Source organism: Archocentrus centrarchus, chromosome 20 (genome assembly GCF_007364275.1).
Source record: "Archocentrus centrarchus isolate MPI-CPG fArcCen1 chromosome 20, fArcCen1, whole genome shotgun sequence".
Lineage (NCBI taxonomy): Eukaryota > Metazoa > Chordata > Actinopteri > Cichliformes > Cichlidae > Archocentrus > Archocentrus centrarchus.
The window spans coordinates 15,663,634-15,679,135 of NC_044365.1; the positions used below are offsets into that span (position 1 = coordinate 15,663,634).

The 15,502-nt window shown below is 43.6% G+C and overlaps 1 protein-coding gene across 1 annotated transcript in view; it reads right to left on the reverse strand.

Moving 5' to 3' along the window:
• Positions 1–1,271: 1,271 nt before the first annotated feature.
• Positions 1,272–15,502, reverse strand: part of LOC115799370 (disco-interacting protein 2 homolog C-like) — a 71,775-nt gene continuing 57,544 nt past the window's right edge. The window contains exons 26-38 of the mRNA XM_030756493.1: positions 15,298–15,421; positions 15,082–15,203; positions 14,799–14,910; positions 13,312–13,421; positions 12,853–12,983; positions 10,831–10,999; positions 8,653–8,823; positions 7,756–7,817; positions 7,626–7,683; positions 3,808–3,882; positions 3,371–3,545; positions 3,169–3,292; positions 1,272–3,038 (exon numbers count right to left, since the gene is read on the reverse strand). Of these exons, the coding sequence (XP_030612353.1) occupies positions 2,786–3,038; positions 3,169–3,292; positions 3,371–3,545; positions 3,808–3,882; positions 7,626–7,683; positions 7,756–7,817; positions 8,653–8,823; positions 10,831–10,999; positions 12,853–12,983; positions 13,312–13,421; positions 14,799–14,910; positions 15,082–15,203; positions 15,298–15,421 (1,686 nt within the window). The 3' untranslated portion in view covers positions 1,272–2,785. The remainder of the gene's footprint in view (positions 3,039–3,168; positions 3,293–3,370; positions 3,546–3,807; positions 3,883–7,625; positions 7,684–7,755; positions 7,818–8,652; positions 8,824–10,830; positions 11,000–12,852; positions 12,984–13,311; positions 13,422–14,798; positions 14,911–15,081; positions 15,204–15,297; positions 15,422–15,502) is intronic.

Sequence of the window (15,502 nt, forward strand, 5' to 3'; positions counted from 1 at the left end):
AGGTGGTAGCTGTTGTACCAAAGCCCAGAGGATGTTCTCTGTGAGGGATTCCTGCCTGAAACCATGACTAGAAGCTGCTGCTGAGACTCGTTATTTAGTCTTTGAGGTGTTACATTTTAGCAAATGTTTCACTTTTATCCTTTTTTTTTTTTTAGACTGACTAATGTCTGTTATTTCTACCATTCTGGATTTTCTGTCATATGCTCACACCGGTGGATAAAGCCCGCATTTCTGTCACATCCTGACGGCTTCATTTACACACCAAGGCTCCACAGGTGCCTCTCTGACAGTTGGAGATTATAATACTGGAACAATCATTAAAGATATTAATCCCATATGTCTGGAGTTCAGACAGGCAGCAGCCGGATCCCAGCAATGAAGAACATCCTTGGGGGATTATTGCTACAATAGGAGCTTCTCTATGTAAACTTCATCTGGACTTCCCTTTGTCCCAGCAGGCTCCAGATGTTACAGCAGTTACATCTACTTCAGCAGACAGCAGCAGCTGCCTGATTTATTACCTGCACTGATGACTGGGCTCTTTGGCCTGTTACAACATAACAGAAGTGTTTACTCTGTGAGTAAGTCTGCACATGGTTTCATTTACAAAATGAGTCCTGAGGACGTGTGAGTGAATTTCAGAATAAATGTCAGTAAAAGGATATTTTGTGCAACATGCCCCCCCCCCACCCCCCCACCCCCATTTATAGGGAGAGCCAAAGCTGCAAAATAAAAAGACAAAACAAATTTTTTTTCTTCAGTTTTGTTGCATTAGCCAGTTTGTTTATATGGAAGCCCAAAGATGCCCATATATAAAATTTTGTTCATCTGATTTGCTCCCTTATTCATCTTGAACTGAATTATATGAAAGACAAAAGCTTCCAAAACCTCAATAAATTAATTGAAGGTATCAGAAATTATATTAAAAATAAATGTAGTCACTCATTTTTTGATAAACTATCATAAACTTCTGTTTCTATTTCAGTTTCTTTCTTTATTTACTCATCTTTGTATTAATTTTCCTTTTAAAATCTATAATTTAACATTCCCATTACAATTTTCCATTGTATTTATAATTTTTATGTATTAATGTTTTTTTTGTGTGTTATTTCTCAAAATAATTTTCCTAAATAACGATACTTGGCAATTTTCTTTCTTTCCTCGTGAAAATGTTTTCTGGTTGCTTTTTTGGGGGGGGGGGGGCTTTTTGAAATAAACAAAATACCAAAAAAAATCTAGTTTACATCTAAGCTAATTCAAAGAAATGTAAAAACAAAATATATAAAATCAATCAGTTAATGGAAATAAAATAGGGTATAAAGAATAAAGGGGAATAGGAACAGAACAAATAACAAAATATGTTAAAAGAAATTAATGAATAAAAATGTAAGATTGAATAAAGAAAGTAAATACATAGGAGAATTAATGCAAAGGTAAACAAGTGCATAGACAAATTAAATGTCCACATTGTTTTAAACATTATTTTGTTGTATTAAGTGACACATTTTATTTATTTGTTTGTTAATTTTTTTGCAGTTTTTGTCTCCCATAAATCTTATTCAGTCAATTTGAAAAAAATAAAATAAATAAAATTATATTTTCTTGAGTCTCAGTGTTCAAATTTCAAACTGAGTAAATGTAAAATTGCTGCAGCAACACCTGGACGCCGCCGTCTTTGATATATGACGCACAGTCTCCCCTTAAACTCCCTTTAAATGATAATAATAATATTTCTTTGATATTCACACAGTGCACTTTGCTTAATGAGATGCTTTGGGTGCTTTAGGGACTGCAAGTAATTCAGGAAGGTAACTGAAGAACTGGCTGACAGATGAGATCAGTTTTAATGTGCACGTTACACGTTTGCTTTAAACACTTCATAGAAAGCCGCTGAAATTGCATTTGTGGTACTTTTTTTTTCTCCCTACAAGAAGGTCACACGATAAAAATACCCGAATCTTTCTTAACTAGATCCAAAGAGGATGAATCTGCGTATTTGTTTCTTAGACTCTGGACACTGAAAACACGCACAGTCAGTTCATTTGTTTCCAGTCTCTTCTTTGATCGTCTCAGGATAAAAATCTGTTTAAAATCAGTGTTTGATTCACATTGAAACGACATAAAATGTCCCCGTCGCACACATGAGCACAGACTGAGACACACACACACACAGCACACAAACACACACACACACACACGCAGAGGGTGTGGGCGGAGAGAGCTGCATAAAGGGGCTACTACACATCAGTGTGTTTTAAGTACCTCTCCATATAGATTAATATATCTATGTACAGTATTTATATTTTTACAATAATCTGGCTGCCCCTGCTCTAATCTGAAATAATACCACACATCCGGGATTCTTCGACTCGACCGGTAAAATAAGATGACAGGAACAGGCTCCTACGACTGCCTCTCTCTACGTTACCGCCTAAAACGACACACGGTGTGATGGCGGGAGCCGGCGCCCCGTACACAGTGTTCCCCTAAGGCTTCCTACAGCGACAAACTCCTGGTGACGGTCACGAGATTGAGCGGGGGTGTAAAAATGGTCGCAACACCACTGAGCAATCAATCAATCGGCCAGTCAATCAATCAACCAATCAACCGGCACAACACGACTAGAAAGAAAACAGACGAGTTAAGACCACACCACACGCAGGTTCAAAAATACAGTACATCTCGATTCTGGGAAATAAATGAACAACAACGGCGATATGCACAGCATACAAATGCATGCTCACTCTCTCTTACACACACACACACGCACGCACGCACACACAGGCTACATGTTGTAGGCCACGTAGATGGGGTCTAGCTGGTCTTGTAAGAAGCCATCACGGAGGTGCATGCGCTGTTTCTCGCCGCGGGAGTTGATGGGGATGACGCCGATGTCCGTCACCACGACCACGCCCACGATCAGGTAGTGCTCTTCCAGCACGGCCTTGGTCACCATGGGAACCAGGTCCAGGGCTTCCTGCTCAGAGCCCTCCAGCTCCACCACCACTACCAGCAGGTTGGTCCAGGGGAAGACCGCACTGATGGAGACACAGAGGAAATGTAAAGGAGAGCTGATGCAGGCTCGCTGAGAACACCGAGGACACGTTTATATTCTATTTGTGGTTGTTTAATATCCTTTAAAGGCTTTGCTGCTGCTGTTACACGTACCACTCCACGATGCTCTTGTGTGCGCGGATGACGGAGGTCTCGATGTCGATGGGATGATACCTCATCCCCCTTAGCTCCATGGCCTCCTCCAGCGCTCCCACCACAAACAGGGCATCGTGTCGCTCTGTCCAAGCACACGCAAAACACACAGTTAGTCGCTGCAGCGAGAATGTGACGCGTAACGCACAAAGAGACAAACAACCTCCGTTGGCATCAGTGAGCTCGGTGCGGCGGAGGAAGCCCAGGTAGCCCGTCCTGGCCCAAACGGTCTGAGTGTCCCCGAAGCTGAGTCTGGAGTTGAAGTGGTCAGACTGAAGGACCTCCTCTCCGTACCCGCTGTAGTAACCGCTGCCGTTGTGAGCGCTGTGAACCCAGATCTGCACGAGAGTAAAAACTGTCTTTAGTTATGTTGATTTTATTATCACCAAAGCTTTCTTGCCCTGAGAATTCTCCTAAATTAGGACTTTTGAGCTGGGAGTTCGGAGCTCTATGAGAGGATTCTCAACCCCCGATAAATATCAAGAGAAAAAGAAGAGAAAACATAAATATGACATTAGAGCTACTGCATGAAAAGAAGAGGAAGAGGACAGGAAGAAGGAAGACCATCAGAAAAGAAATAAACAGGTCGTGTCTGCCGACCTCGCCAAGATGCGAGTCTCCAAGCGGTCCCTTAGTCTCCGGATTGGCGATGATGATACGAACTCCAGGCAGGATCTGAAAAAGGAGAAATAAAAATAAGGAATAAAATCAATCTGCTTCACTCTGAATCATGTCTTTTATTCCAGCATGAATACAACCCCACAAACATGCTGCTGTTTACATTAAAAACATAAAGAGATAAATAAAATAACCTTATGAACGGGCGTGATTACAGCTCAATAACCGCTCGTTGTTATGTTTATTGAGCGGACGTCCTCTGACGTTTGCGATAAAAGAAGCGATGAACTGAGTGGAAAGCAACCCTTTGTTTTCCGTCCCCCTCCCACGTGCAGTGAGTCAAAAACAACAGCGTGCCGATCGATGACCGGCCCTGAATCATGACGTCCTCTCTTTATGCGTCAGCGTGGGGGAAGAACGACTCGCCGAGCTCCAAGAAAAGATCCGTCAGTTCGCTCCCCCCACAGATCGGGACAGCGGAGGTTTGGAGCTTCAAAGAGCTTTAAAACATCAAATTAAAGCAGTTTGTTAACTCGAAGAGCCGCTCAGAAAAATCACTGTTTCCATGCTTTACATTCACCGCCTCCGCGAGCTGCAAAGCATCGCACTGTGTTCTCGATAATCGCTCCTCTTCATCTGCAGGCCGAGAACCTCATAGAAAAATTTTCAAATCCACAGTTTTCTATCAAATTTCCTTAACCAGGGAGCATCTAGATCCTGCCTCTCTGTAGACCTCAGAGGGACGGTCTGGAGATAGTCCAGAATTAATATTTTGAAATGGTTTTTTTTTTTGGTAAAAGGGTTTAACTCCAGAGATTTGGCTCCATTTTTACAGGTTTTTAATCTGTCAGTTTATCAGTGGGGTTCACAACTTATAATTCACTCATTAACACTTAATTAAGGCCACCTGGACTGACAGGTGTGCTGACATGGGCAGCTGTAGCCAATGGCTGCCTGCTAGTCTGGACCTCTAAACTGTGTCTGTGGTATTGTTAACAGCCTGCCTGGCCTGCTGTTCAGGTGACTGTCCTGTCGGTCTGTCCAAGAAGTCTGTGCTTGAGTTTTAGTGAAATCCTAATGTTTAATTTAAAGTTACCAGGACCTCACACCTCCAAAGGGGGTGCCAAGAACAGAAGGATTTTGGACCCTCTAAGTATCCAGCCATCCAGCCACTCCTGATTTTCTGTTGCTTGTCTGAGTCCTGATTACAGGGGTCTCAGAAGAGACACTCAGACCTCCCTCACCCCGGCCACCTCCTCCAGCTCTACTGGTGGGACACCAGCCGAGAGATATAATCTCTCCATCCTGGCAGGCATCCTAGTCGGATCCCATCCTGACTAGTTATAAGAAAAAGACTAAAGCTGCCAACCTTATAGTGATGCCAGAAGAAAAGTCAGAGGATCAACAAAGAGAGTAGGAACCACGCTCATTAATGTGTGAACAGAATGAATAGTAATATAATTATTAGACAACATAAAGCTTCTTTTAGTCCTAAATTTACCCCTTTAATTGTAGCAAAATTCTTAAATCTGCAGGATTTTTTGTTCGAAACTGAAAAAAAAAACTTAAAGACAAAACTTATAATCAAATTATGTTTTAGGGGTTCAGAGCTTCAACATGTCAATCAATCAAATCCCTCAGACATGCCGTCTCTTAATATTTAGACATTTTGCATCGCTGTCAGTCCTCCTGCTGGTCTCGCTCAGCTGCTGCTCAGCCATCAGTGTAGCTGCAGGTTTGTGCTGCTGTATGAGGACTCTGTATGTAGTAACGTATCACTCGGGCTTCACTGCCAAAGAGTTTTAAAAGCTTTTTAGGGAGGTTTCCTGTCTTCATCTAGCAGCTAGAGCCAGAGGGCTGAGAGTGAGGGCGGGGCTTCGTCAGTGCCTCTAAGTTCATCTGAATCACCTTAAAGCCGCTTTCACACAGGTACTTTTCTACTTCACCCAACGGTGACAGATCTGAAGCTTTAATTTCAACAGTTAAAAAGTCTGTGATATCTGACTGAGCCCATGTGAGAAAAGCACAAATTATAGCCATCAGGTGTCGTGCCCCCCCCGTGCATGTTTAACCCAGGCATCTCTCTCCCCTGAACCAGATTATTTCCAGCAGTGAGAACACATCTGCAGTTGGTTATTTCCTGCTCTGTGCTCCATATGAGAAAGGGCAACATTTGTTCAGAGGTCATGAGCAGCATCTTCAGCGGGTTCTGCGTGTCCCGTTAGTGTTTCTGCAAGTACAGATACCGTTTTGGACCCACAGGCTGCATCAAAGCTTGAAATAGCTCCCAGGTCTAAAAGGGAAGGAAACAGGAAGTCCTTTAAACTTGCAATCTTTCTAATGGCCACCAGGGGGTGACTCAACTGGCTGCAGAAAGATTTCTAGTTATATATTCTGTGGGAAAATAACCCTCAGCTCCCTTTGCGCTGTGAGCTGAGCAACAACTTTCCTGATGAGCTCAATCGTAGTTTCAAGTCAAAGTAAATGCAGCATGAAGTTAAAAAGGTCATGAAACAGGATTATCCAGAGTCTGACCTCTGGCAGGTCACGTCTGACTTAAAAACACCAAGAAATGACCTTAAAAATGCTCAGCACTGAACGGCCGCGGCTACAAAACACAACATTACAGTATCTACGTACATCTTTTACATACATACTATTACACTGCCCCAAACAACCAAGCACTGGGTTTGCAAAGTTCAGGATGATTTCAATCAAAGAACATCCTTCAGTATCAGTATGAGCAAAAAGGATTCTCAGCAGCTTTCAGTGACATGGGAAGAAAAATGTAAAGAAAAAGCTTCAAATGACATGCTGTGCAACATTTGCTGTTTTTTAAATCGACTCTAAAAATAAGCTGATTTCACTGGTCTGCAGCTTCTAAATGTGGGCGAGCAATTTACTGAAGGTTATGATATTTTCTTCCTTTGCCATCTGCCAGCCTGGATGAGTAGGCACAATGTTTTTTTTCTGTCACAGTTATTTGTACATCAGGAGGTAAACATCTTCCTATATTGAGAAAATAAATGCTAACTTTCTCACAGTAACAAATGTGGGTAAAAACCTTTTTGTTTAAATAATAAAGCTGTTTTGAGCTGTTTTGTTGGTGCAGACGTGAACTGCGTGGCGTGATAGTCGGCGCAAGTGCGAGAATAAAACCAGGAAGCAGGAACTTAAAGTTCAGGCCGTGGCCACTTTGGTGACTGTAGTTCCTCCTCTAAGCTAACAGAGGAGAGCTACTGAGGCAGCTGACACATACTTCAGGCCTTCACACAAATCTCTGCACAGCCTGTTGGAGGCAGAGAGTTGGGGAAAGCTCAGGAAATAAAAACTGTTTGATACATACATTTTTTTCCTGGGGTATGTTTAAGTCCTCATCCTCCTCACAGAGACCTGAATCCTAATATAAACCCTGTAAAAGTTTTCAGGTCTGCAGCTGCACTAATGGACAAGCCAACGTGTTTGACAGCTATCTAACGGCCGACTCTCCTCCCACACACCCGCCGACAGAGAGGGAGGATGAAGATTTGAAGGCTCGTCATGGACTCAAACCTGCTGCCTGCTTTGACTCACTCAGTGTGGGAGGACACGCAGTGAAGAGCACAAAACAGTCCTGGAACGTGCTGTCATTCAATCTACGTCTTCATCTCTGTGAGTCTTATTGATTCACTGTCAGCTGCTCAGTATCAGTTCATGTTTTACCTAAAATTTCATGAATCGCCTCGAAATGAACTTCGGTGGCGTTTGATCTGCTGTGAAACCACGTGTAAATTTTAATGTAGAAATATTAATACGCTCACCTTGCCAGACTCCATCAAGGGCAGACTGTGAGGAGAACCTCTCTCCACTAATCGAACCCTGGAAGAAACATGTTGCTGTCAAACGTTTCACAGTAAAGAGAGGCGAAATGTGGCTGACAGGTTATCGTACCTGTCGTGACGCAGTGCTCTCATGTCCACGTACACAGTAGTAGGGTCTGGTCCTGAAGTGCCCTGCAGCCAATCACAGAGCAAGTGGTCAGAAAGTGGAGGAGGAGCTGGTGGACCCCTTTGGACGAACTCAAACTGTAAGCCAGTGGCTTTGTGAAGAGCACAGTGGCAGCAGAATAAACCTATTGTGTTTTTATTAATAGTCAAAGTTCCACACAGAAGAGCCCTGCCCTGACCTGGGGTTCAAACCAGGACGCTGCTGCTGTCAGAGAGCAGTGCCACACGTGAGCCACCGCGGTGCAAAAACAAAGGGATCAGTGCCGAAACAAGAGGAGGGAAGGGAAGGCACAGGAAAGGAGGCACAAACAGACTCCTGCATATGAGTATACAGAGGACACAAATCCAGGAAGTTTCTAAAGGAAGCCACAAAGAAGAGCAGGTCACAGATGGGGTAAATATCATGATTTATGGTTACAAGTTTTAATTTTGTTTTAACGTGCAAGAATATCAGGACAAAAGCTCCCAAACACTGAGAAAGGGAGTGCTGGTTCAGCAGATTTCCTGCCAACAAAGTGTGTTTGTCATGATCAGGCTTCACTTTCTGATTCCTTATTATTATATGCTCAATGGTGCAGCTTTACTTTACTGAACAATGTGATCAGCAGTGTCAGATATTTGTTTAGGAAAAGTGGATCCTCGTCCAAGTTTTCTTACTTTTGGACCAGAATCAGTCAGTGGGAACGTCCCTGACCTGATGATAAAAATGCAAAGATTTTAAGCTGCAGAATATTCAGCAGGATAAAAGCTTCCAGTGCAAAGCTCCATTATTAATCTACCATGTCTTTGTGATAACAGCATGTACAGTACAGCCTGCAGGAGCTGCTGCTTTAGTTCTTACCTGCAGGCAAATGGCCAGGTTGACTCTGCAGCCAAAGGCCGTGCTGACAGAGCGCGGGTGAAGGCCGAGGTCTTTGAAGAGCTTGGAGAAAGAGTGTGTGAGCGCCATCCTGGGCCTCTCCTCTGCCACCACCACACAGGCCCGAACCCGGGACAGATCCAGACCCCGAGCCTGCCAAAGAGATGGGGGGAAAAAAATCTAACCACACAGAGTACAAGTGTGGACAGCTGGAATGAGAAAAAAACAGCCTGCCTCTGTTACTTTGTTAGTTCAGCAGAATAATAACACCCTCGAATCTCTTCTTCTGTAGGTGTTGCATTAAAAAAGTCCAAAAGCATGAAGTTGGTTTCATCTCAGCTGTAAACGAGACCAGAAAAACGTGCTTTCTTTCTACTTTTCTCTCAGCATTTAATGCTCAGTCTCCATGGAGACTTAAAGACAGATAGTCACTAAAATTAACTCTGTGGCTTCCATCCGTGACCAATCAGAGGCGTCTGCAACTCCAGCTCTCAGATGTGTCCTCGGGCTCAGCAGATGGAGACAGAGTTTATTACGGCTGAGCCAGAGGAGAGGATGAGTGAAGCAGTGTCACTCACATGGACTCAGAGGGTTTATCTGATGTTTCAATTTAGATTTCACTCCACCTGTAATTATGTTGCTTTGGCACAAATCTTGATGAAACTTCAGACTGTGGCCGGTGGGTTTTAGAACACTGGAAATGTAGCTCAGCGATGACTCAGCTTTAGAGGGAGGTGAGGCCAAAATGCTGTTTCCCAGAGATAAAAGTTACCTACTTATTTTGAAAGTTAACCACCTTATCTGGTACTTCCTGTCTAATGACCCATCACTGTTACTGCGACACAGACTCACATCCCACATTCAGGCAGACCATAAGCAGCTATCCTGGAGATCACTCGGTGACAGTGGTCCTTGTTCTGCTCTGGAGATCTGCTGAAACCTGAGGGCTACTTCAACCAGGACCTACAGCAGGTGGAAAGCTTGTTCATATGGCACTGAGCTCACAGAGGCTGCTGCACAGAGACTGCTGCTAACAGGGTTGGCTGGTTGGTGTGCACATGCTCCCATCAACAGGCATTTATGCTTTGTGTCTTACTGAGCCCTCAAAGCAATTCACACTACAACCCACACTCACCTTTTCACACAGCACTTTATTCTCTGCTCTTAGGCCCTTTATCTACTTTACATTCACACCTACAGCCAGTTCAGACCCACCAATTAACCTAACATGTATTTCATATTTCTATTTTCATGATTCCTGCTAAAATCAGCAAGTGTATTATGTTCATCAACAGCATCTCTGTCTCTATGCACAGATTTCCATGCCTGCACTGTTGCTGTCTTCTTAATTCTAAACCAGAGTTTAATTTGACTCTTCCTCAGCAGACCAGCCTGCAGGGTTTGCAGGAGTAGAGCCACTCAGCTCAACAAAAGCCTGAAACAGTAAGTTTGGCCTTTTCTTTCTGGTAACCATGGGCCATCATCCACAGTTATTATGTCAGGGTGTCTGGATTATAAGGGTGAGGACCCAAAGACAGAACAAAGGAATGACTGTTCTACTGTCGTGTCTCTAGCGGTCCGTGGGTACAATCAAGGCTTACGGGGGAAACAGGACTATTTATACACAGAGGGCTGATTAAGGAATGACCAACAGAAAGGAATCAGTACAATCAGGGGGAGACCAGACCATGACTTATTCATGGGAACTTATCTTTTGCACACAAAGTAAACAAAACGCTGGAACACATCGTATCCCATGCAGAGATATGTGTGTGTGCTGGATGTAAAACATGGCTTCAAAATATTCTCTCAGTCCGTGGCCACTGCCAGGCTGTCATTTTTCATGTTGGACTTTTTTTTAAACTTAACAAAGAATTAAATCCAATAAAACACGATGTATTATTGGCATAACATCTTCTTTTGACACCAGCAGTCTGAACTGAGTTTTGGGAGTTTTTCTACCATCAGGCTCTAAGTTTGGCTTTTATTCTGACTTCTTATTTTTCCTGCACCACCAGCTTTTTTCCCCTCAATCGAAGGACTGCTTACAGCTCAGTTTTCTGCATCTGCAGCTTCCTGGAAAACCTCTCGGGTTTGAAAAAGGTCTAAATACGTAAACAGACAGAACCTGAAACAGACAGTGTCAGTGTCGCTGCTGACCTTGAGCGCCTCGGTCTGCAGGCCGAGTCCTTTGGTGCAGAGCTCCATGACGCTGTAGGAGCAGAAGGTGTCTCGCACCCTCAGCTGGCTGACGGCCAGCAGCCACAGCGCTGGGTTGGACTCCAGCTCCACCGGAGGGATCAGGATGGACTGGTGTCCAGAATACACACTGCAGACAACACAAAGGTATATTTACTGCATGTGTCAGCCACCAACTCACAATAATAAGACAGAAGTTATGTTAAATGTTTACAAACAGCAATGTCAGAAGACAGATGAAGATCTGGTTATGTACTGAAATGATTTGGACAATAAAACATTTATTCACTGTACAATCTGTCACACATATGATTAAAATTTATTTCCCAGACAGTGAAAACCACAGGGCTGTATCTCATAACCATCTGATGTAAATGTGAGTTAGCGTTTTACCGTCACCGGGGAGGACAAGAAATCTACAGCCGATATCTGCTCGTGACAGAATTTATGAGCCGAGAGTTTGAAGGTAAGCAGACGTGCAGAGATTTAAACTTTTAAAGACGGCCGCAGATCTTTAAACATTAATATTACAAATGCAAATCACTGTTTGTAACAGAAGTAGGTTGGGGAATTTTGTGACTTTATTTGAGTGTAACCAAACCTTCCATGATAAAAGGATATTTTCCTTTCCACCTTTTAGTGAAAATACATCAATAAACACTTAAATAAATCCCTCATCAGCTTACAACTACATTACAGTGTGTTATAAATAATTTCTCTCTTGTTATTTACGACCTCTTCTAAAAACACAAGTGTCTCTGTAAAATGTAAATGAAAACATAATTCAAAGATCTGCAGATACTTTAAACCTCTTATTTAACTGAACACAGTATAGATATGATATTACATGTTCATAAATGAAAGAGCTCGCTTATCAACAACAGTTAGATGCCTTCATTGTCAAGTTTAATCATTCTGGGGCTAAACAGATTTCATGAAATTATTGGATCTTTTCTTCAAATTAAGCTGTAGAAAACTGACATCTGTAAATTTAAGCTAAAAAAAAGCCTTAACTCTCTCTCTCTCTCTCTATATATATATATATATATACCGTATTTTTCGGACTATAAGCCGCTACTTTTTTCCCACGTTTTGAACCATGCGGCTTATAGCCCGGTGCGGCGTTTCTGTGGATTTTTCTTTAACCACCAGGGGGCTCTTTAGCAGGATATGAATCATGGGACGTCAAAGTTGGAAATCAAAGAAGAAAGCGCCAACAAGTGCTAGCAGCAGGCACAAAAGAGATTTTTTTCAAACTCCCTCATCATGGAAACCACAAAAAGAACTTCCTATGATGCCGCTTTTAAGTTGAGGGCTATCGACCTGGCACTACAGGAGGGAAATAGAGCCGCTGCACGTAAGCTCGGCGTGAACGAATCAATGGTGAATTGACTTGTTATAACTCAAATTTGGGGTTGTCTGTCCCCCTCTGCTGAGTGCCGAGTAATTGTGGAAAACCGAGAGCGGCGGAGATACCAGCGGCTTATAGCCCGGTGCGGCTTATATATGTACGTTTCCAGTTTTTTCCAAAAAATTTGTAGGTGCGGCTTATAGTATGGTGCGCTCTATAGTCCGGAAAATACGGTATATATAGAGGCTATATTAAAGTTGAGTTTTATATATATATAATCATTGCGATCTGTTTTGATTTCCTTTTCTGGAAACTGGCTGTGTCTCTGGTGTTATTCCATCCTTTGCGCAGCTTCACATCACGCTGACTGGATTCTGTGTCACTGACTGACTTCCTGCATATACTAATATTTTGCAATTATGATGGTTAGACATTTTAAATTGGGTGGTTTGTGTATAATAATCTACTGAAGCTACATACAGTTCATATCTGTGCTGCTTTGATTTTGACCATCCATTCTTTAACACAATGAGAAGTGCAATATTAAAAGACTACAGGGCCCCTTTCAGAGTGATGAATGCATATTTAATGACGTGTAAGTGGGTGGAGACGCATTCGAGAGCTGCACCGACCTGCAGAGACACCAGAGGACGAAGCCGAGGCCGCAGTAGGGATCCAGACAGATGGCCACTTCCCTGGACGGATACAGCTCACACTGCAGCTTCACTGACCGACAGAAGGCTGCAACTGCATTATGGGACATCTGGAGAGGGAAGGGGAGGGAGACACACAACACACACAAAGAGACAAACAAGGAACAAGATAGGAAGATTCACAATTAATTTTAACTGAAATTTACTCTTAAAATGTCATTTTGTGGAAAGTGAGATAGTCTCAGTTGTGTGTGAGGACTAAGCTCTTGGACTGTGAACCAAATGTGCTTTCATTCTGCTTTCTGTTTACTCATTTTCCTGCTGCACTGATGGCTGAATTTCCCTCTGGAATGAGGAAAGTAATGACTAAAGGAGGAGGAAGAGGAGGGGAGTGGGCCCAGGCAACGGTGGTTTGGTGAGGATTAACGCTGAGCTGACCTGAACTCCGGCCAACATGCCGGTCGTCGACACGCTGAAGTCCAGATAGGCCAGGCCATCCGGGTTGGTGGGCTTATAGAGAGCTGGAGGCTTCTTCTTTGGCAGGTCATCTGCAGCACACACACAGACACAGACACACATATTTATTTCATTGCACTCAAGAGGACACATTTCAAACCTGACCTCCAGATGAACCCACAGAGCGTCTCCAGCAGCTTGAACAGGGACTAGAATATTCTGCTGCACCATGACAGACAGACTGCTTTAAAGCACGAGCGTGGTGATATTCTGGATTTGTCTGTCAACAAATCCCAGGGGAAGAGCAAACCAACAACAAACAGTGCTAACAAGCTGTGTGTGCACACATGCAGCCTGATGTATCCCCTCCTCCTCCCCATCTGGTAAAACACACCAATGAATATCACTGTAATACAGGGTGAGATGCTCCTTTATAATCAGGAGCACTCATGTTTATTTTCACTCAGTCCCACAGATCCTCACAAGTGCTCTAAATCTGTATTCATACTGGAAAAAAAACACAATGTGAACACACTGTGTTGTGCATGTGTGTGAGAAGTGACAGAGATAATGTATTAATCTGAATATGTGAGTTCTTTTGATAAGCATCTCTTTTTGGAGTCTTGGAATATGTTAGTTCCTGTAATATATTTCCTGCACCTTCAATATTCATATTTAGAATTTTCAATATTCACACTCATTCAACCAGTTTCTGACTGGCTGGACAATCGTTACCATTACAAGGAGAAAAAAAAACCTTCGGCACATGTATGAAACTTGAGGCCTGCAGCTCCAGCTGTTTGCAGACTTTATGGGGCCAACACAGGAGAACAAGAACGCTGCTGCAGGAGGCTGCTCGATCATAGCTAGCTTCAGTCAGTAATTATAATAGTACCATCAATGTAATATCATCATAGACTTAATAAACATCACGGAGTTAATGAACTTGCCTGAAGCATGCATTTTTAAAGAATATCTCCTTAAAAGGAGTGGTTCAAATGAATAAAGTAGGCTGGTTGCTGACACGGGGTTGTGCTGCTGGTCCTGCAGCCAGCAGGATGTCTGGGGGGCAAAAAGAGCTCCAGGCAGCAGCCAACTCTGAAAGGTTCAGTGTCTCTGGGTCTCGCAGAGTTGGAAGGCCTGCATGGTGGCCAGGGGACGAGGGACAGGGAGCAGAAACCTGTCAGCTGTCACATGATGCACAGAGTGGACTCTAAGTGATCCCAACATCACAGAAGCTCCAGGACTCACCTAAGAAAACCATGAGAGTTTTACTTCTGGATATTTTAAGGATGATTCCTCCAGATCTTGTTCCTCACTTTTACTCTTTTGGCTCAAACTGAGCAACTTTCAGATTTTTGGGAAGGACAAAAGCAAAAGAAAATGCTGTGTTTGACAATATTTATATTAAATGAAAGCAGATGAGGTGAGATTGATTTCTCAGTGTAGCTAAGAGTGAAACACAGTACCAGTGTCCAGGACTGGTGGCCAGTTCCTGATGTCCACGGTGGCCGTGGCCTCTTTGGAGCGCAGCAGCTTACAGATGACAGCGGTGGTCATCACACAGGCCGAGTGACTCACCTGCACAGTTAGAAAGAGAAAGACAGAAGAAGAAATTAAGCTCCATTTGCTCCAGAGGGATCAGAAGTCAGCTACAGCCATACCATACTGGGATTAGCTGGGATCACGAGCTTGAACCCTGGAGGTCTGACTGAAAGAGAGACTGGTTTAACAGACAAATTAAGAACTGACCTCGACAATCATCTTAACTGTGGGCAGGGTGGTGGAGATGTTCTGAGGGTGAGGCGGTCGCACCGTGATGGGAACACAGCCGGCGTACAGGCAGCCATAAAAAGCTGCAATCAGGTCAATACCTGCAGCACAGAAAGAGAGAGAGAGAGGGGTATGAATGAAATCTCCAGGTGCTGTCATGTGAACAACAGGTGTAACATCTGTATTGCCCCTGACCTGGTGGGTATACCAGAGCGACGTGATCTCCTTCCTGCAGACCGCCTCTCTCCATCAGCAGAGCCGCCACTCGCTCCGCCCTCTTATGCAGCTGCAGACAGGTAAGAGAGCTGGACACAGCCCCCTGCAGAGGGTGAAACAGGGGGAAGGTGTGAGACATCAAGAAGTGCGTTCATGCAACCTACAAGGCTAAAGTGGCAGAAAC